Source organism: Epinephelus lanceolatus, chromosome 17 (genome assembly GCF_041903045.1).
Source record: "Epinephelus lanceolatus isolate andai-2023 chromosome 17, ASM4190304v1, whole genome shotgun sequence".
Lineage (NCBI taxonomy): Eukaryota > Metazoa > Chordata > Actinopteri > Perciformes > Serranidae > Epinephelus > Epinephelus lanceolatus.
The window spans coordinates 32909720-32932077 of NC_135750.1; the positions used below are offsets into that span (position 1 = coordinate 32909720).

The 22358-nt window shown below is 39.3% G+C and overlaps 1 protein-coding gene across 1 annotated transcript in view; it reads left to right on the plus strand.

Moving 5' to 3' along the window:
- The window catches only part of stk32c (serine/threonine kinase 32C), a 95033-nt gene extending 72819 nt beyond the window's left edge, over window positions 1–22214 (plus strand). The window contains exons 5-12 of the mRNA XM_033613588.2: window positions 2849–2886; window positions 4613–4702; window positions 5163–5266; window positions 5396–5512; window positions 9072–9197; window positions 9568–9696; window positions 14829–14896; window positions 17662–22214. Of these exons, the coding sequence (XP_033469479.1) occupies window positions 2849–2886; window positions 4613–4702; window positions 5163–5266; window positions 5396–5512; window positions 9072–9197; window positions 9568–9696; window positions 14829–14896; window positions 17662–17857 (868 nt within the window). The 3' untranslated portion in view covers window positions 17858–22214. The remainder of the gene's footprint in view (window positions 1–2848; window positions 2887–4612; window positions 4703–5162; window positions 5267–5395; window positions 5513–9071; window positions 9198–9567; window positions 9697–14828; window positions 14897–17661) is intronic.
- The last annotated feature ends 144 nt before the right edge of the window (window positions 22215–22358 follow it).

Genomic DNA, 22358 nt, shown 5'->3' on the forward strand with positions numbered 1-22358 from the left:
TTCATTTTTAGGATTTACAACATGTGAATGGCAACATTTTGGCAACAAAAGTGTAAAGACAACAACTTCAACTTGAACTATTGCTGCATTCAAAATTGCTATGCACAACATACCCAAAACATGTACCAATGTTCAGCATACTTTTGTGTTAGTTAATAGTAAATTATCATGTCACTTTCTGAGATCCTCCATGTCGCTTGGAGACACTCTCCACTCTAGCAGTAATTAAAACAATTTTAAAACCATGTAATACCTAGAAAAGTGAATTCTTACACTTCTTACATACTTGCACTTAAATTGATGTTGCAGAGCTGTCTTGTTCACTGTCTATTATGAACGTTGTAATATACCACACTGCATTGTGGGATATTTAAGCCAGTGTAGTGTCCAGTATGTGCATACTGTAATATTTCACTGGAAATAGTATGCAAGTCCCATACTGTCTGTTTCATACTAAGGGATTTTGGACTTGCTTAAAAAAATCTCACATACTATTTTAGCATACTAAATAGCATGGTGAATTTTAAACGCAGTCCTTTTCTTGGCTTTGAGCAATAACTTCTTGCAATCTTCACTGGTTGCCTGGCAACTTCATTGATAAGTTTGATAAGACTCCATCAAGACTCATTGATAGTTGTATCTATCTTCTCATCTAACAAGAAAGCCATAAGTGTATGTTTCAGAATGTACCAAAATGATTACTCTCATGAAAAGCAATATTCAAGCATTACTACGTAAGTAATAAACACATTAGTGTGTTAAATATAGATTTATTATATGCACATTTCCTTCCACACATGTATACCCACATAGGTGTATTTACAATAAGTTGTTTGTCTGTGTGCTCCTGCATGTATTACCACAAAGGTTTACATAGAATGTTATAATTGTCATGAATTCCATTATGAAGCCTAACATCACAAGCCTTTGTGATGCTAATTTCAAAGAGTCAGTCATTCATGACACATGACAGATGTGTCTTTTTTTCCCTCTAGTTGGCAAAGATGTCAGACTTCAGAACTGCCATTAGTGATAGGTGACAGATGCTGCTTATCTTTTTTTCAATGTTGTTTTTTTTTTTTTTCTTTTTCCCATCGTCTCCTTGACATCAACTGTTCTGCCTTTGACACAATTGTGTCTGCTCTCAGAGCTGTAATCCAATCCCTGGGTATCCATGGCCATCCCCAGCTCTACAATTTTGTTCCACCCTGTAAGTTTTTGACAGGAGAATACTATACAATTATTTTGTTGCACCAAGTGAAGGAAGAAGGGTCTCCGGTCTCCTAGCAACAGTAAGCTGCCACCATGCCCAAGGAGGTAAAATTGGTCCTATGAGATGACGGGAAGTAGAAGTGGAGAGTCCCTTTTCCTTTCTCCTCTCTTCTCTTGTGTTTCCTCTCTGCGCAGACCGCCGGGTTGCTTCATTTATCTTTATCATGCAGACAACATGTTAAAACTGCTCACATGGGGGTATTTTCTGTGCTTGCTGCAAAACGAATAAAATGTTAGGTGAATTTTGTACATCAAACAAAACGGCACAGTGCTGTAGCTGGCACTCGTATCAGGATTCCTCCTGTGAACATGTAAGTATTTCCCTCTAGCCTTGTACTGCTGGATCAGACCCCCCCCCCCCCCCAACACCACCTACACCACTCCCCTCAAGAATTTTGGCAGATGATATTAGCATCAGTTTAGCGTCGCATAGCCACAGCGAGCAGTTGCGTCCTAAGGGATGTGTGGATGCTCTCTGTGGACTGTGTGCATTCTCCACACCAGCGTGACGTGTGGCAAAATTAAATAAGCTGTGTGCGCTCCGTTAATTGCCTGTGGAGGGCTTGGAAGGACTGGGAAATGTTGAGATATGTGTGTGTGCATGTCTGTGAGTGTGTGTCTGTCTTGTGCAGGGGTGCCCAGTGTAATAAGCATGTGCAGACAAACCTGCAAGAGCCTTCAGGGGGATCGATGATGGTTATGTTCTCATGCATTCTGGCAATGTTTGAAATGCCGGAAATTAAAATATTCCTCCTCTCGTTCTTTCACTGACACACACACACTTAACATGTTGCACCAACATGTACAGTAATTCACACATGCATCAGCCTACAAACACCTCCTACAGACTTTCACATCCACATCTACTGTACACATCTAATACCAGTCTTCCCTACCTAACCGCCTGATTTAACTGAGAATTATAGGAACAAATTAGGCACTTAGCAAATGCCCTAAATCTGAAAGGCTTTACTAACTGCAACAATTCAATAAGTGTTTCCATCCACCTATTTTTAACTTGGGCATAAATATTCTGGCATTTAAAAAAAGTGGAAACGCTGCAAATTAGAAAAAAAGTTGAAATATCACAAATTATTTTTTGTTGGCTAAGGTGGAAAAGTTGATATATTGATTAAAACAAAGTGCAATGACAACAGCTTTAGTGAAGAAATCATCACAAACATGAAGCCTGCAACTTCAAGGTCGACTAAAGCCTCAGCTGGAGTGACAAAAAAATAGACACAAATGAAAACATCAAATCTGTGTGGACTAATTTCCATTTTTGACATTGTTTTTACCATTTTACATTTTACTGGCACTCTTTCAATTGTGTTATAACTCCTTACTGGGGAATTAGCACCACCAGCTGTACAGATCTTGACACGGCCAACTACTAATATGTTCATTACAGTAGTGTATGAAAATGTATATTACTTTGATTGCAATTTGCTCTGCATTTGGATGGAAACCTGATTTTTATTTGCAATGTCTGTAAGGGTTTCAAATGTATAAAATTAGGTTGTTTTTCTGAAGTAAGGTCTTTTTTGATATGTGTGTCTGTCATTGTCTCCTTTAGAGATGTCAAGCCAGACAATATCCTGTTGGATGAGCAAGGTAAGGATATGAACTGTTTGCTTTGTGTGTGTGTGTGTGTGTGTGTGTGTGTTTGTATGTGTGTGGAGCAGACCCAGGTTAAATAACACTCAGCATTTATTTTAGTCTACTTGGATAGGAAGGGAAAAAGGCTTTGTTTATACTGCAGGCAAATCAGACCACATTGTTATTTGCAAGTGATCAGATCAGATTTGTGTGTCTATACATCACTAACCTATCTGCACATGTTGCTGTGGCAACAACGTAATCTGTATAGCTACGCTGGTGACACAGCTTTTCAACACGAAAGCATGACAAATGGAGGTCCATAATTTTGCCCTCCAAACAATCATACTGTTGTTATTATTTATTTCAATTTAATTGCGCCTTCCCATGGACTGTTGTCCTCCGTGTCTTCCTCCATAGTGCGTTGCTAGTAGTAGCATGGATTCTGCTCAGCACTTTCGTCAATCTGGATTTGACGTCCACATTCTTAAGTTTAATTAGAATTGCATTTCAGTTGAGCACATGAGATTACATTTCATATGTTTGTTTTTGTTTGTTTGTTTGCTGCCCAGACTTTTTAAAATCAATCTGGATACAATCTGGATATGCTGAAAAACAGATTTGGGCTGGCAGTGTGAACAAGGCCTGAATATCTTTTTCAGTGTCAGGAATATTTGTCAGATAGAGGACAGCCAATCTATACAATACTGATAGTCTTATATAGAAACCTACCTTTTAATAACCAAGGGGTACCACAAGGTTCTTTACTCGGTCCATTATTATTTGCAGTCTACATGAACAGTATTACTACTCTAACATAGATTTATGATATTCATTTTTATGCAGATGATACAGTCTTGTTGGCACATGGCTCCTCTCCACCGTAAGCCATGTCTAGATTACAGAATGCTTTTAACGTTCTTCAGACATCCTCAGACTTGGACTGAATGCTGATGAGACAAAATGGTTTCATTCTCAAGAATTGCCACTGTGAGATGCTCATTCCAACTTCAACTTGATGCAGTTTACCACTGTGTCATTTCTGAATCACCATGAGTCTCTATCATTTTAGTTTATACGTGTTTTCTACAAAAGGTGCCACAGTATATTACATCTCTTCTACAACCCCAAACTGCTGTTCATCAGAGCAAATCCAAGGACTGAATTTTAACTTTTCATTTTGTTTTAGAAATGTCTGGTTTTGTTTCTGATGTTATTTGAATGTACTTGTGACTAACTGGCTGTGTATCTTATCGCTGTCCTGCTGTAATCAGATTTTCTTGCAAAAGAGATCTTGATCTAAATTACACTGAAGAAAGGTTATATATCCATACTGTATAATTTGTTCCCCTGAAACATCCTTTTAGTTTAAGTTTTGACATCTACCTGTACAGTAAGTGTGTAGTCATGTTTCTAAGTGTGTGGTAAGGGAAAAGTGGAACTCACCTAACAGCTGCAACCTTTTAAGTGCACAGTATACAGTCACCAGTGAGATTGAGTCAATTGTGACAAGTGGGACACAAAAATGACCCTGAAGACTGCTAATGGTTCACAACAGTAACAAGGTCAGAAGAGTCAGGGATTTGTGCCTGACATACAAAACCACTGAAATGTCAGATTTTTTTTGTCATTTATTTAATTTTCTTCTTACATATTGAAATATTTCTTCTGACATTTATTTATAAATACCAAAGTTTAGATGTATTTAGTTTTGATGGATTTTGTGGTTGCTTCTTTTCAGGTCACGCTCACCTGACAGACTTCAACATAGCAACAATAATAAAGGACGGAGAGAGAGCCACAGCCTTAGCTGGAACCAAGCCCTATATGGGTAATTTTGCTTCACACCTGCATCACATCCATCTTGTCAACCATGTCACAATGTGTGATTACTTGGTGCAAATAAATATCCTTACCGGATATACACTGTGTTCAAATAAGATACTTCTACTTGAAGGTGCTAGACTTCTAAACATATTTTTACTTGCTCATCATCACTAAAGAGGCACTTGTGTGAACTAAATGATAGAAATTACAGATCTTGTGTTCATCTGTGAAAAGCTGAGGGAGAAATTTCATGTTCCATCTAGTCTTGAGATTACACTGCACAGCTGTGGGAACGTGAACAGTTTCTGTTGACATTTTGCAATAAAAAAAAATAAAAAAGTGGCAAGTGTTGCTTTGCATAATGTCAACACATTCTGTAAAGCAACACTTAGGTTTTTACCACGTTTAGACAGTGGTTTGAAAAGCGCTTTTTCTGCTCCTAAAGTGATTCTCTGTGCTCTCAGCTCCAGAGATCTTCCAGTCTTTTGTAAGTGGAGGAACAGGCTACGCCTTTGAAGTAGACTGGTGGTCACTAGGGGTGACAATCTTCGAAGTGCTGCGTGGATGGGTAAGGCATCGTGGGGATTTGAGTTTATGTTATTAGGTTGCAAAACAACCTTCCTCCATTTATTCCCTCCTTTTTCTCTATCTCATCTGTCCATTTTTCCCTCTTTTTGTCATCCTGTTTCCATACCAGAGGCCCTATGACATCCACGCTAGTAACTCTGTGGAGTCCTTGCTTCAGCTCTTCAGTACAGTCAGTGTCCAGTATAGCCCGGCCTGGCCCAAGGACCTGGTTTCCCTCTTGAGGAAGGTGAGCCAGATACAATGGGGTATCATTTACATTCAGCTCTTTCATTTAAATAGCTGTACTTACCTCAGAATATGAAACCCTGAAACCTTTTCCCACTGATACCCCTTTTCCACGAATTTAGCTATAGTTTCTTTCAGGACTCCTGCAACCTTGGTGCTATCCAGTGAATCAGTCTACGTTTCCACCAGTGTCAATCAGGACTATAGTAATTAATTATGCATCATCGAATGCAGACATCACCTCGGACTTAAAGAAAATGTTATGAGCACTTTAGTGATATTTTATATGTAAAGCAATTAATCAAAGAAATAATCCTCAGAATAATTGATAATGAAAATAATCATGTTTTGCAGAGTCATAAATGTGGCTTGGTAAAATCTTGCGTGAATGAAAAATTATGAAATAATGGAGGAATGTGAATGCAAATTGCAGTATTTCCTAGTTTAATTGAATTCACATTACATTTTTGTTTAAATTAATTGAACCCTGACCCCTCTGCTTGGACATTGATGGTCTTCCCTGGAAAGAGGAGCAGGAGGGAGGGAGAGCAGGAATATAGATCTGATATTGGGTTACATATTGAGGTAAAAAGCACTGAAGCCACAGTAAGAGAGGATGCAGGTAGTGTTCGGGGAATGGAGCTGGAGGGAGGGAGGATGAGCCGAGACCCTTAGGGCAAAAGAGAAAGAAAACGACAGATGGGAATCTGAGGGATGAAAGCACAGATACGGAGCAAGTGGGTGAGAGAAGAGGCAGTGTGTGTCAAGCAGTGTAATGCTACTGCTAATATTCATCATTACAAATAGTTTAACCTCATATTCAGGCTCAAATCGTTCTTTTCTTACAAATGAAAATCTGCCTGTAGGATGAGATAATTCCCTTTGTGTTAAATGGAAATAAATCTGCTCAACACTTTCCTTGAATCAGACTATTTTTTTCTATAATTACAGTCTAACTTATTCTGCTTTGTGTCAACATGTTGTCATCTGAACAAGTGAAACTGTGCTGGAAACAAATTATCTCATCCCCTTTGGCAGTATTTCTTCAGTCATTTTACACAAGGTTTTAGAGTGAATATGAAAAACTGTGGCTTGTTAAGAGGAATATTTTTTGGCAGAGTATAAGTGTGAGCATGAGTGCGTGCATGTGTTCTGTGTCTGAATGGCTGAGTGTCCTGGACAGAGCATTGGTCTCTTCCGCTCTGCTGCTGATCGATTACCATGTCTGGACTCCACCGAGACAGACGTAACTGGCCCTGCAGGAGAAACTGAATCAACCTGTGACCAAAGGATGAAAATAAAGCACAGGAAGACAGTTAACATGACAACAGAAGCCACATAGCATTATTGTTTCCAGTGTTTACCCTGAGGAGAAAAATGAAACAGATGGTATTCCATTAAAAACACAACCAGTTTTCATTTCCTCTCTGGAGTAAATGACTCCGCTCATGTGTGGCGTTCAGCTGTCTTGATCGCTGCAACAATTTTGATTCAAACCTGATGAGTGGCTGATTTGATTAACACTGCCCCCTGTTGGATACTACATCAATATGGGTTTTAATTTAGCTGGCAACAAAACAACAGAGTGATGCAGATACTAAATATACAAGTTAATGTGGAATAAACAAATCACATTGAATAAATTGTATAAGATAAGTAAATGAACCAACAGTTTGAAAAATTATTAATGAAATTACCGAAACTCAGCTCATTGAATTAAAATGTTTTTCATCATATTGATTTTATAATAAAAAGGTTTACTGGACTTAATTATTTTTTCATTATGCAAAGTTTTATTCCAGAAATGACTCTTTCAAACCTCTGTTTTTATTTCATAATGGTGATTCTCCCTTTCATTTTATCTCACTTTTTATTTCATAATTTCACTTTTTATGAAAGTGTCTCCTGGCACTCAAACTAGCACGCTCAACAAGTGTTGCGAAATTTAGCCTGTTAGCTGGAGCGGCAACAATGTTAAAGTAATCATAAATTGTCCAATAGAGTGCTCCAGGAATGAGTCCTGAAACCAGGAAATGAGTGTAGAAGTGGCTACATGAGACTACAGAATGAGCACGACGGACACAGCTTTACAGCCTTGTTGTGATGGTGATATTAAGTCATGCCACCCTAGTGTTGTTGTGCAGAGCCTAACATTAGCTTTTTATATCTGGTGATGGCATTTCGGGTTCAGTAATCATAAGTGGTGTTCCTTTGTGAAATCTTGCTGAATAAAACGTAAAGTATCATGAACATTTGTTTGCTACAGAGTTTATTTTCTGCAATGATCCAAAATCCAATGGAAAAGTCTCACTGGCTTTGACCATGAATGTATTATACAGCATTGAACGCAGGGTAAGAGTTGTTTAGAGGCACATGAAGCCGAAATGCTTTAACCTATATTATTATATATTATATTGTGTATTATATGATATACCTGGATGATCCGAGGGTTATTAGCACTACTTCTGCACTTTGCAGCCCATAAAGCAAGTGTAGTGGAGTCTTAAAGTGGTCAAGCACAGCCGAGCGCAACCGAACAGCTAGCTTTCGCCAGCCGAACAGCTAACTTCCGGTTTATTGCACCTCTACACCTGACTTGAATAGGAATAAAATTATTTAATTGTGCAGCTCTTCCAGACTTTGCAGGCATTGTAACGCTCGAAAACATTTATCCACTGATTTACAGACGTCTCTTTCACCTTGCAAGTCAATAGGAAATTACTTTTTGGGCTGCAGGGCATCACTTGACAGCGTAATTACACTGTTTGGCCACAAAAATTGGCTTCAAAGCCTGGCGCACTTTCTGGGGGCCTGTTTGTGATGAAGGCACCAGCACTCTATTGGCTGCTTACAGAGCCCCTAAGGTCCTTGAAGATGTTTATCTCGGCAGAGTGTTTATTCAAAAGATGTTCTTCAGGGAAAGACAGTCAACTCTATGAAAACTCTGTGGTCGTTTTAGCCATCAGGAACTAGCTAACACAGCTAACACTGGCTCTTCACTGTGTTGGCGAGGAATAATTCAAGCTCACAATCCTGCCTGGCCAATGTCTTTTGTTTATTTATTTTAATATTGAACACTTAGGGCTCTATTGTGCATGCTTATAAACAATAAAAACACAAACTTCAGATGAATAACAATGAAAAGAATTGCCTATAAAAATATCTCCAAATCCAGAGGAAAATGTGGCAGTAATAATGGCAGCATAAAGTCAAGAGAGTTAAAAATCTTAAATATGGAGGTTTTAATGGCGAGACAGAATATTTTTGGCTCCTTGTTATGTTCACTTCACCTAGTCCAGCCACACACACACACACACACACACACACACACACACACACACACACACACACACAGGCTACATATCTTTTTTGAAACTGCTCCTTGAGAATGCACAATAAAACGCAAAGAAACAAACTGATATTTGTTTTTCACCCACAGTCTGGCTGTAAGTGAAGAGAGAAGTTGTGAAGGTGATATTACTACTCGAGAAGGTGACATGATGTAGGTGACATTGCTCTGTGTGTGTGTGTGTGTGTGTGTGTGTGTCCTTTCCGTGCAGCTACTGACAGTGAACCCAGAACATCGTTTCTCCAGCTTGTCTGACATGCAGACATCTCCCTACCTCGCTGACGTCAACTGGGACGCTGTGTATGAGAAGAAGATGGAGGCCGGATTTGTTCCTAATGTTAGTGTGAAGCGATCAGATATCAACACACAGACACGCACACACACACACACACACACACATACGATAAACACTTAGCAGTGCACACCGGCACTCCTTCGTGTTTGCAGATCGTAATGAGCATGTGTAGCAAATAAATAATGCAGAGGAAACTGAATGCAGCTTCTTCATGGTATTTCACTATAGTGTGTGGATTTACGGTACATTAGTGTGCACAGGCATGCATCCATGTGTGTTAATCAGTACATTCACTTCAGTGTGCACTATGCATTTGTGCACTCCTTGGCTGTGTGTATACTGCAGCTGATTTATGACACAGAGTGTGAGTGTTTTTGTTTCTAATTATCTCGGGTGCATCTCCCTCCCACAGAAAGGTCGCCTCCACTGCGACCCCACCTTTGAGCTGGAAGAGATGATTCTGGAGTCGCGCCCCCTTCACAAGAAAAAGAAGAGGCTGGCCAAGAACCGGTCTCGAGACAACAGCAAGGATTCACAGTCTGTGAGTGACATTGTCCTCTGCACACAGTTGCTGGTTGTACAGGAGTTGTCCGGATATAATAACAGAGCCTGCACAGAGCTAGACCTGAGAAATATTGGAAACAGTGAATAGGGAAAAGTGAATAAAAACTGTAAAATCAAATCAGACAGTCAATAAAAAAAGTAGGAACTACTCCGTCTTTAAAACCAAAACTACAGGAGCACTCTGTGTGTACATTCATTTGTGTCTCTTAAAAGATCATTCAAATAGAGAGGTCACATTCCTCAGATCAGCCAGTAATCTGCACCATCTTTCATATTTTAGTTTTAGATACAAGAGATAAACAAGTGAAATGCTGCATATTTCCAGCATTAAGAGTATTATGCTCTGTTGAGGAGGAGGACTTAGGAGCTGTGAGGATGAAGGTGGAATTCAAGATGTCACTGCATCTGTTAAATTGCCTTTATTCCCTCTGATGGTAGAGAGTGATATTTTTTTTAGCTTTTGTAACATTTAAAATGGTTATTTGCCATTATACAATACTATGATTTACCGATTCTCTGTTAATGTGATCTTTGTAGCCTTGTGTAGATTAGGTTAGTGTTATTTTCAGTGTGTAGGTGCTAAAAGCAAATGATTATGAAGAGGACACCAGTGCACGCACATGTGTCTGAGCAAATTATAACCTGCTGTATAGGAGTGTTCACATGGATACTGTACAAATGAAGAGGCAAGGCCAGTCTTGGATAACAATGCTGCTCAGGTTTACCTTGGTCTCCGGTCTGTCAGTTCTTGTCAAAACTGTGTATTTTTAGATTGGAGCTGAGCCAAATCCCAGCATCTTTCTTCCTCAGCTGTGGTGAATTACTTCAGCTCAGCAGAAAAAAAAGAAAAGCTAATTGTGGTGGTGAATACAAAAAGGGACTTACTGTACAGGCATACTAGCTGTAGGCATCCTGTACGAACACTGCTTCGTTACATCTTTTGAGATCATAAATATCTCCATACAGAAATAAATATGCAGGCTGTTCTCATTCACTGTTTGTACTTAACCCTAAGGAAAGTAAAGCACTATAATTCGTATACAGCCGAAGTAATCATGAGCCAGGAGGCTGTGATTACGTGACATATGTGTTGCAGGCTGTCCTCTGTTATATGACTGAAGTGAAAATATTAACAAAGTCTGTGTATGGAAATGGTCGGGGTGCTGGACAGGTCAAACAAACACAGGACTTTGACACAGGAGATGCATTAGTTTTCCGTGAGAAACCAAAAGTCAACAGCCCAACCATGATTCTTTTCCTAAAGCTACCCTAAGCAGTCAGAGCGCTAATTCATAAGATATACAAACCATGTGCATAACTTTTCATAAGATATCATACGAACCATTGTGAGGGTATGTTGGTATATTTTACTTGATCCTGAACAGGGGGAAATAAGAATAATATGGAAGGATATTATACAAGTCAAAATTATGATAACAAAACAAGAGGATTTTTAATTGAATTTTGAAATTCAAGAAATAGTACTACATTTTTGTGAAGTACATTTTTTCTGTGTCTTGTCTAGAGGTAGATAAGACGTTCAATACCACTCTCATGTCTGTCCATTTGGTATGCAGCTGCCTGTTTGCTTAGCTGAGCATAAAATTATGTTTTTCAAAGCCAGACAAAACTAAGTTTAGAAACAATAACTCACCCCTGTACAAGGCGTTATGTGCCAAACCATTGACTGTATATAAAGAGGGACATGAGAGCTCCCCAAAAGTGAAGCCAAAACATCTCAAACACCCCCTGGTAGCTGGCTGCAGTATATGTCATAAACCCTGCCACCTCCAAGTTAGTACATTGAACATTGGCTAAACTAAAAGATCAAAGTGCGCATCTAATAATTTTTTTCCACAGATGGTTCCTGTCATTTTAGGTAGTTCTTAGTGCGTTGCTAAATGTTCAAGTGTTGAATTAGTTATTTAATGCTATTAAAAGAGGTTTGACATCATGATTGATGGCAGATGAGAAGATGTCAGCGTCTGTATTGGCATATTTTGGCTTCATTTTTGTACTGACAGAGGAAGGGGAGACACCATCTTTATAGTGCCAGACTATGTCTTGGCTGAGAACCGTAAGTCCCCAGGATTCTCCATTGGTTGCTTAGCAACTCTCTTTGAATAAATGGTAAATTTAAGCAATACGCTATGAGAGGCCGTGGTTTTCAGTTTTCAGCTATGAGCAGTTGTAAGGCACAACTCAGAGCTGTTCTAAAATCACCATAAACCACGGCCTCCAGTGGCCCATTGCTTTTATAAGACTGTTATTACATATACCTGGCAATGTTTCATAAAAAACACACAGCAACAAAAAATGCAATAATTTAGTTATTAAAATAAGATAATAATTATAATCAAATTATTATTCTTCTGCTAGCAACATTTAGCAGAATGGTTGCCAAGCAACACACAGCTCAGTGCAAAGTGCTGGCTGCTTTACAAAACTGTGGCAACACGGAGCGAAAGAAGTTCACCCTCATGGGATCTAACAATGAAGAAAGGAAAAAAAATCTCTCATTATGGTACAGTCATATTTGTTACAATGTAGCCTGGTTATTTGCTGAGTAATCACGCTAACGTTACACCGTAACAAAAACGATACCGCCATCAATTGACAACATAGCCAGAGAAAAGTGAGCATAATAGGCTATAAATAAAAAATGTGCAAGCTAGCTAAAGTTACATCATTAACTTACCATAGATTGTCGGTGTAGTTTGTCTCCTATTCTTGGAGATAAAAGGCTGGCGGATTGGAAAACAACAGCTATTTATACGGTGAAGCCAGAGGATTCGTGGGTTCCCTGATTGCTGGAACATAAATCCCCGTAGGCTCTCTTGATTTCTTTTGCCAGCATCTTGATGTTTGTTTTTTTTTTGTGCATTCATTGAGTGACAATGTTGCATCCTGCTGATGGTTCTCATCCTGGCAGATGATGAATGATTCAAGCTTCAGCTGGCAGTTGCCCTTTCTAACTCTGCATCCCATGGGATAGTACATGACTAATTGGTGCAGTAAATACTGAAACTGTAACGTGGTCACATCTTTGTGTTTATAGAATATTTTACTATGGCTTTGAAAGTGGCTCAGCAAATTAAAAAAAAAAACTATAAAACTATCCGTTTTATGTGTCATGTCTTTAAATATGAGCTTTTTTATCTGTATCTGTTCAGCCAACTAAATTACCCATATCGGGATCAGTACTCAAAATGGGCATGGTTTAAAGCAAAAGTGGGTGGGACTTGGACAGGGAAAGGGTGGGGATTGGCCAGCCTAATCACAAAAGTAAGAGTTTGAACACAGCTGAGGATTTTCCTACATCACAAATACGGATATTGACTCATTTTACTCAGATGGCACTAATACTTGTAAAAAGTACATTATCTGTACCAGATACTCCAAGTTAAATCCAAGTATTTGGTTCAACCCTATCATTTTTACTAAGGATAGACCGATACATCGGCCGGCCGATATATCGGGCCGATATTTGAGTTTTTTACTTGTATCGGCATCGGCCGATATGCGCGTGGGTTCGCGGATTTATTTTTCCCTGGCACTTTTTTTCATTTGAAAGTATGTGGTTAAGTTGAACAAAGCTGTTGAATCCTACTGTGTACAGCAGTTGTTATTTTATTTATGCTTCAGCTTAAATATTTGTTTATTTTATAAAGACATTACTGGAAGATTTAAGAGCACTGAACTCTTTTTTTATTTGAATGTATAATAATAATAATAATAATATTCTACCTGTTCTACCTCAACTTTCCATCTTGTTTTAGTATTTTTAACTGTTCAATAAATGTTTCTTATTTTAAACTTGAGACCTGTAATATTTGTTATCATTGTGTCATTTTTTTATGTAAATTGAGGGAGCAAGAGCAGTATCGGCCCCAAATATCGGCTCAAGAAAATCGGCACTCCATAATCGGTCATCGGCTAAGGGTGATGGAAAAAAATTGGTATCGGCATCGGCCCTAAAAAATCCATATCGGTCTATCCCTAATTTTTACACTGGCAAAAAGATACCTAGTAGGAACTGATGAGCTTTAGAGGTTCATATTTGTTACCTTTAGACAGAGGCAGGCTAGCTGTTTTCTGTTGTTCTCAGACCTGCTAAGCTAACTGGCTACTGGGTCATTTCTACACAACATTTTTAATGTGAAGACGTCTTTAGTTCTTTTGTTTTAGAACATTTAAACTGCTGTGCCCTACTGTATTATTTTGTTCTCCTGTTATTTAGGATGGAAAAAACAAACAAAAAAAAGTAAACACTGTTAAGGCTGAAGCTAACCATTTCATTATTGATCAATCCTTTAGGCTATAAAATATCAGAAGCTAAAACCAGAAAACATTTTGTGCTTGATAACTAACTTAAAGGTTGCAATCTTTGAAAACACACATCTACTTTCTTGCTGAAAGTCAGATGAGAGGATTGATACCACGCTCACATATTGGGCCCAGCCTGATGTGCTCTGTGTATACTGAGAGCAGAACTGTACCGCAGTCTCTCTGTCTCGTCTGCCTTGTTATGTTTGATTGAGACATTATTTACCACAGACAGGAGATATCCTCTCTGTATTTATGAGAAACAGCCTGTTCCCATCAGACAGTCATCATGACATCAGTGTTATTAACGTCAGCCCGGTGTGCGCGTGTGTCACGTGTTATCACCGCTGATCAGCATGTGCAGGGAGTGTGTACCTCTAACAATAGCAGGGTTATGAGACTTGGTGTCTGTGTGAGTGTGCAGCACATACGTGTGCGTGCCTGCTTGTGTGTGCCCATACTCCGTTATTACCAGGATTATTAAATTATGAAGCCTTCACTGCTGTTGTCATGGCCTCAAGTGCTTTCGGAAATATGAGCTTCTATTTTTGTCTCGGGCCAAACATCCAATTTGAGGAGGGCTCACAAACAATTCATGACTTGTTTAAAAAGAGCAACGAAGGATAAAAAGGAAATGAGGAAAAAGACATTTTCAGCTCAGAGGTCATGCAGTTGACGGATTCAAGTTGACATCAAGTTTTGTCTGCAGTTCTTAATGATGATAACAAGGTTGATGTTGATGTGGAAGATGATGATGATGTGTTGCCTGTTGCCTGCCTGCAGGAGAATGACTACCTACAGGAGTGCCTTGAAGTGGTGCAGCAAGAGTTCATGATCTTCAACCGTGAGAAGTAAGAGAACACAAGAGCAGCAGACCATCTCTAACACGGGCTAAAAGCAGAGTTTTCTGTTTTGTCCTTCAGCAGTGATGCACTAACACAGAGAGATAGTTAGCATCCTGCTGGATGAAATGCTAAATATTATGAGAATTACACCAAAATATTTTTTCTTCCTTGCTAAACGTCAGGGAACACAATTTCTTCTTAAATGAAATCTAGGTAAATTTAAATTTTGTAGCTGTGGCCATCTGTTCTATCAGTTATACTAACACACTGTACTCATTACAGTGAGAGCTGAGATCTCATAATGTGGCAAAATCTCTAATAGATGAAACAGGGCAGGAAACTCAACTGTTGTAAATACTGTACGTGTTTGAAACAAACCAACAGTTTTGCCAGATTTGCTTTCACTTTATTTTTTACAAAGTCCGCACATCAGCAGTATCACTAATTATCCCTCCTTGCAAGGGAAAACTATTGCTATGTCCCAACTGCAACCTGCATACTAATAATGTGTAGTAGGCTATATTTTAATCCTTATAGTAAACTGTGTTTTTCAGTTAGTACGCAAGAAATTAACATGTTACTTTTTTAATACTAATAGGAAATGACACGCAGCCATGCAAAGGCAAGCAAACTGCGACTTCAGCATGCCACTGACAGTCAAAGAGACAGCAAACAAACAAATATTGTAACAGTTCTTTTTTTCTGAGATGTTCCTGGAGCTAGTTCACCACCATCCACTGTTTTTCCAGTTGTAAGACACTCCTCCATTCCTTTGAGCATTTCATTGTGAAAAAATTCTGTACAGCAGGGGACTCAAAAAACAGGGATTTTTCAATCGATCAGTTATTTTATTTGATACATGAAATGATATAAGGTACAATTTTAATTCAAATTCAATTTCAATTTGTATATCCACTGTTTTGAGTTCACTTTATTTTGTTAATTTTTCAGTGTAAACACAGTACTACAACTGTGTATTATAGCAGTTGAAAAAAAGAAAAATATAGACCCGAGGAAGGGGGATAAATTCATGAGAAAAAACATTTACGTGGAAAAACTTGAATATACTCTGAGATTTGAAAGTTATAAATGTACAAGAAAAGATTCTCCGGGGCCTAGTCCTAGTAGGAAGGAAGCTGTGGTGAACAAAAGGATCGAGCACAGAACTTTCAACCAAGAGACCAGGGTCTGTGTCTCATGTGAGTCAACCTACACTTATTACTTTTAGCCTTAGTTGACTTATTATTTTCAGTTTTTAGGATGTACACATTTGCTGATGGCGCACTGTGTACATACATTTTAGCAAAATAGCTGAATGGGTCCGTTTGCGTTTATGTCATATTTTGATGTTGCGAAGACGCCTCTCTGATCTCAGAGAACAATGAGGTTTGTTTTCTCCTAAATTTGTGAGTTTTTTCTTGTAAATTTACAACTTAAATCTCAGAAATTCAAAGTTTTTTCTTGGAAAAAAAAAATTTGCTCACAATTTAACTTTGAAACAGGGAGCAAAAAGTAGATTTTGACATTGAACAGTAAAGATAATAATATTATCGTCGTCATTCTTTTCTCTTCTGGATAAACTAGGGGATTGATTTCAACCCATGTAATCGTCTGACTGCTCAAGTTTTTTTGTCCCATCAGACTGTATTGACTTGAATGTATTGACATTGCCATGTTTCCAGACCTTAGCAGGTACTTTGGGAAGTACAAGATTATCATAACTGCTAGAAATAATGGTCAGATGTATTGAAAAAAATATATAATTTTCCTTAAAAGAAATCAACACCAAAGGTTCACATATAATGCTTTTATTGTAAGGAAGAGTTTGAAATAGACATCTCCCTCACTGCCATATGGATTTAAACCATGACTGTGGCTTGAAGCATTGGTGAATGTAAAGCTAGCACTGAACGTACCCAGAAGCATCACTGCTGTGCAAAATCTCTGAGGGAGTCAGGAGATGAGGAAGTTAAGAACTTGTATCAGCTGCCGCATGAGAAGAGGCACAGCAAAAACCAATTTATGTTCAATATAAAGCAAACCCATAGAGCGTGCAGTGTATCTGATATAGGAAGGCATTCAGCATACAGGAGTGGTTTGCATATTATTCCAAACCTGCATGGCAGCCAGCCTCTTTAATGAAATGACTCGGATATGTAAATCATAGATGACAGAAGGTTTTTCAGAACTCGCCCTGCTGTTACTAAACATTAAAACATTATGCATCTAATCCTTTGTATATGTAAGTGAAATATACTCAGTACATCATAAATATAGACTATGAGGTTCATATATCATTGAATATGTGTCCTCTCTGCGATGAAAAAGGAGGAATATTGGTTCAGTGCTGCTCTAAATTATTGCCTCATTTATTATTGACCGGGTCCTGCCACTGCAGTGTTACTGAAATCCTTCTGTTTCGCAAATGTCTTATTATATCCTTTTGCTCTAATTAATGGCAATCTATTTCTATTTATAATGGAGCACATGATATCTAGAATTATGCACAGCAGAGACAAGTACTATATAATAGACCCCAGGCCTTTTATTACATTCATTACATTCAACAACTTGCTGTTTCTTTCTGTGTGTCATTCTACCACTTTTCTGAGGACCAGATGTTCCTGCAAAGATAGAAGGACATAGAGTTTTACCAGTCTGTTCTTCAAGAAGTGGTTAAAAGTTAAACTTAGAATTAGATTAAGAGATTTCCATAATGGTTTATGGATGCATATACAGGTTGTATGATTCTATCTGCGTCTGTTTCTCAGGTTGAAAAGGCGTCAGGAGGAGGGTCAGTCAGAGGCCGGGGGCGATGATGCCAGTGGAGACGGGGACGGAGAAGCTGAAGCCGGGGCCACTGACGATGACGCACCTGAGCCAGAGCCCGACCCCGAGCCGGAGGCCGAGTCCTCCTCCAAGCTAAGCATGTGCGGCTCAGTCTGCTCCTCCCCCGGCAGCTGCTAGCGCCACATCGCCTCACAGTGACGATCGCAGGTGTCTCTCTGGCTGCTGCCGTGTTTGTGCCATGCCAATAGATACATTCTCACCTCTCTCCTCTGTTGTAGCCAGGAGTGGATGACATGCACAGCAGAGTGACTGAACGCACAGCAGGACCCAAAAATACGGCTCCCACCGTTTCCCCTCCTTGTTTTTTTTTTTCTGTAGCATCCTCCTGGTAGGGCATGAATGAAGCAGATCTCCAGAGAGTCCCCGCCTACTGTACCCATCTGCCCTAGAGTAAGCTCTAACTTCTATGCAACGTTACAGTATAGCATGACAAATAAGGCATCACTTACTAGGAGGTGTTGTTCACGAGCAGAAAGCTCCACGAGCATGATGACATCCCGAGCAATAGCAGTCCCTGGTTTTTGGGGGTCGGTGGTTTTGCTGGAGACGCCTTCCCTCTCAGCCTTCCTGTTGAAGATCTGATGGGGACGACTGAATTATTCAGCACATGCAGGCACTCAGTTTATGTTGTTGCCTGCATCTTCAGTTCACTCCCCCCAGCCTCTTTCATGTAATGTGTGCCCTAATTCAGAGTAGTTTTTTCTCCTGGAGCACCTTCCTCCTGTTGCAACACCTTCCTGAGACACATTTACACTAAGTGTTCATGGCTGGTTTCAGTCGGCCAAGACAGTGCGGCTGATTTCATGTTGTAAACCTGTTAAAAGTGGTGCCTGTTGACGATAATCAGTATTCATTAATCCCATTGTAGCCATGGATGCATTATAGGTCAGAATGTTAGTTCCCTCTTTAAGTGTTAGACACCTGTTCTTTTTCCGAGCTTTTTTAGGATGATAAGGTACTGTTATTAATGGGGAATCAGTACAGCAATCAGAATGAAAGGTTTTGCTTGTCACTGTGTCTGTAATGGTTACCAAGATGTAGTATTTTAGCCCTGCACCGTGCTCTGACTCATAGAGCACTCAGAAACTCTGCTCTGGGAATTACTGTTAATGCCAATCACCCAAAATCCCATCTTTTAAGAATCTATTAGAAAACTCTTTTTCCTTCACCACACATTATCATCTCTTTAAGTGCTTGGTTAGTATAAAGATCATCTCCCTGTAGAGCTTGTTTCGGGGCTGTACTTAATGTGTAGCTGTGCCCTGTTGGTACTTCAAATTGTATAGATGAGCTAGTCTATTACTGTCATAGCGATAGTGGTTCATTTAAGGTGGTGCCATTAATCTCAGTCTGAACACCTGGGAACATGTAGCAAAGGTTCACCTTAAAACCCTAAGGCCTAATAAAATGAAAACCATGTAAATAGCGTACAGTGTAGGTAATTAAACTCACCACAGTTTTATGTGGGACTGCGAACTCGACATATAAACTTAAGGAAGAGCTGCGTGAAGCCTCGTACTGCTTCGTTCCGCTCTTCTTTCCAAGTGTGCAGGCACAACTTGTAGGCAAAATATGCCAAAGCTTTTCTACCATTTGCATAACCATTTCTAAGGAACTTTGAATGTGTGTGTGTGTTTGTCTCTTTTTCCCAGTATAACATAAAGTCAGTGTTCCTTCTGCAAGTGAAAATACTATTATTTATACAGTCATATTGTGATTATGTATAAAAGTATCTATTTCAGGTAAGGGGGGGAACTTAAAGTAATATTTTTGGGGGAAGTACGCCTATTGGCTGGCTTTACAAGAATTATATGAGAAGACTAAAACCAATCTCATGTTGACCAAGCTTAACATAAAGACTGGAAGCAGGGTAAGCAGCTAGCCTGGCTCTGTCTGAGTCTAAATTTCTTACCCAGATCCCCTGATGCTCACTATGTAACAGGATCTTATGTGTTAAATCTACACTCAAACAGTAATGTAAAGATGTATTAATCAATTTTTAGCAGCCATGGTGCAATTCATTTCCAGGAAAAAGTTAATTCATTCTGTTAATTTGTGAGCTTTATGCAAAGACATCAGTATGCTACATTTGCATAAAATTGCCACCAGCCAGGCTACACGTATTGTGACACTTCACACTTGTCACAATGCGTGACCAAACCATGGTTAAAATGTAGTTTGATAGATGATTCAGATCAGTTTGATCAGTCTGCTTTCAGTTGGCAGACCACTACATTAGCTTAGCCAACAGTGATCTATTATGGACCCCACTGCTTTCCTTGGCAAGTCCTGCCCTACTGTGCTGTGGTTGGCTAGTACTTGTCACGTTGACATTTCAAGGTTGGAGATGCATAGGGTTAAGCATAGAGGTCATAGTTAGGTCTAGTTCTTGTCAATCACAGCACAGTAGGGTAGTACTCGCCACGAGAGACAGTGGAATGTGTAACAAGGCTCGGCTAGCAGTGAACATGCTAGCAGATTAGCCTGCTAACATCAGTGCTAGCTTGGTCTCTTCTGACCAAGCTAGCACGTCATCACGTTCTGACTCCCAACTTGTCAAATACAGAAGCTTGATCAGTGGCCCTGTGCTTCGAACTATGATTCTCTAGGTATGCCTCTAGAATCAGTTTTGGACGTCTCAGTTTCTATGTCAGCATTGGCTTGTTACATGCTACAGTGTCTTTTCAAAAAACTTTTTGGTTAAAACAACTAAATTTGTAACATAGCAGTAAATTAATAAGTATGTCATGTGATGTGCACCTGTATATCACATGACGTTTATTAGGTGTGGCTAAAAAAAACAACTTAGAAGTGACTTTTGGTTTCACACAGGACACAAACACCTGCCTCCTGGGTGACAGTCCCATACATGTTTAAAGCATCAAACCTACTTAGATGTTCTCACCCTTTCTACTACGTTATTGCTGCGGATGAGTTTACACTGAAAGTAGTTGAAAGCCTGTTGCATCTTCTACAGATGCTAAAGGGTGCCTGGTGCGTATCAGAAGCCAAGGGCCATTGACCAGGCTGCTGATTCGATGCCCTGGGAATGAGAACAGGTTGGCCATATGACCATTGTCTTGTAAGTTGCAGTGGCTCATCTGGTTACGGTCCTGTTGCTAAGCTAGGCTAATGTCCTCTGAGTTGTAGCTTCATACTTGACACACACACATGAGAGTGGTATTTATTTTCTCATGTCACTCTCAGAAGGTAAGCAAATAAGCATATCACCCAAAATGTTGAAGTATTTCTTGAACCATTATACATTATGATTAGAATAAGAAGCTTCTTTAAAGGGATATAAAGTGGCATCCTCCAAGTCTGCCAAAATATATGATGAATTTAATAGTCTCGAGCCCTGCGCTTTTTTTGCATGTACCTTTACAGTATAAGCCTGTTTTTGCCAAAGCCTGGAGCTTGAGCCTTACTGGCTGATTTGTGCATGCACAAGCTTTTGGTAATAGCTCACCTGATTATAGACACAGTCCAAATCAGAGTATAACTGGCCTGCGTGACTGTTTCTGGACAGTGACTTTTGTGAACTTTAAACTGTACAAAATCGTATAATCCCAGTGTTATATGGACGGCATGATATTTTTAGATGATATGCAGTACCTTTTGGCATCCTGTAGGTTGTCTTAATGCTTTGTTCAAGTATTCAGGCTCGTACCCTTGCTGGATGAGTGGAATGAGGTCAGCAGTCGTGTGTGATGCTCCGTTGTGGGTTAAGTGTTGCGTTATTGACTGTGCAACAAAGGAAGAATATTTGGAACTGGGGCAGGTTTTCACTTCAGCCCAACACAGAATTTGCTGCATTACTAAAACACTGAATGTCTCCATTTGTGGAAAAGGAAGCTCAGTTATTTCTAAGACTCATTAAATCAGTCTACACACCATCAGAATCAACATAGGCCTGAAGTGGATGTGTAATTATATGTTAATCATTTGTAAATGATAATAACTGGTTTTGACAGTTAATTTAAGTGTAGCTTCTCTCTAAGTTACAATACTAATCTACAGTTTTGGCATTTGTTCCTTGATATCGGTGATCATTCCTAATTGGACCGTGCTTGCAAACCCTCCCGACATGTTTTTTATGTGTTAATGTTCTGAATGCCGTTAGGTGTTTCAAAAAAAAAAAAAAGGCATTGTGCTAGTGTTTGACCAGCAACAGCATGTCTCCTATTCAGCCGTTTTCCGATGGATGCTCTCGAGGCGTACCATACTGTAGATGTCTTAACTCTGTGGTTACAGTCTGAAACTCAGTGCCCTGTTAAGAAAACAAATGAAGGAGAAAATGTGATTTATGCCACTGTTTTCCTCCTTGTGATCCTATTTTGCATAATGTTATTGTGCTGCGGGATTTTTACGGGGAGTCAGTGAAAAGCCTTGTTACTGTACCAACTGAAACTGCTCCATGTGTTTAAAAAATGCTGCTTTAACTGCTTTGATAAAGAAATAAATCTCCTTCCAGTATTTTGGTGCATCTGTGTCTTTTTCATTTCTACTCAAACACAGCATCAAAGGCCCAGTTTGTCTGCAGACAGTAGAGGGCGATGAAGAGCAGGGGTATAAATTGTAGTCACTCCCAAAGTGTATTAATGTCTTTGAGTAGTCT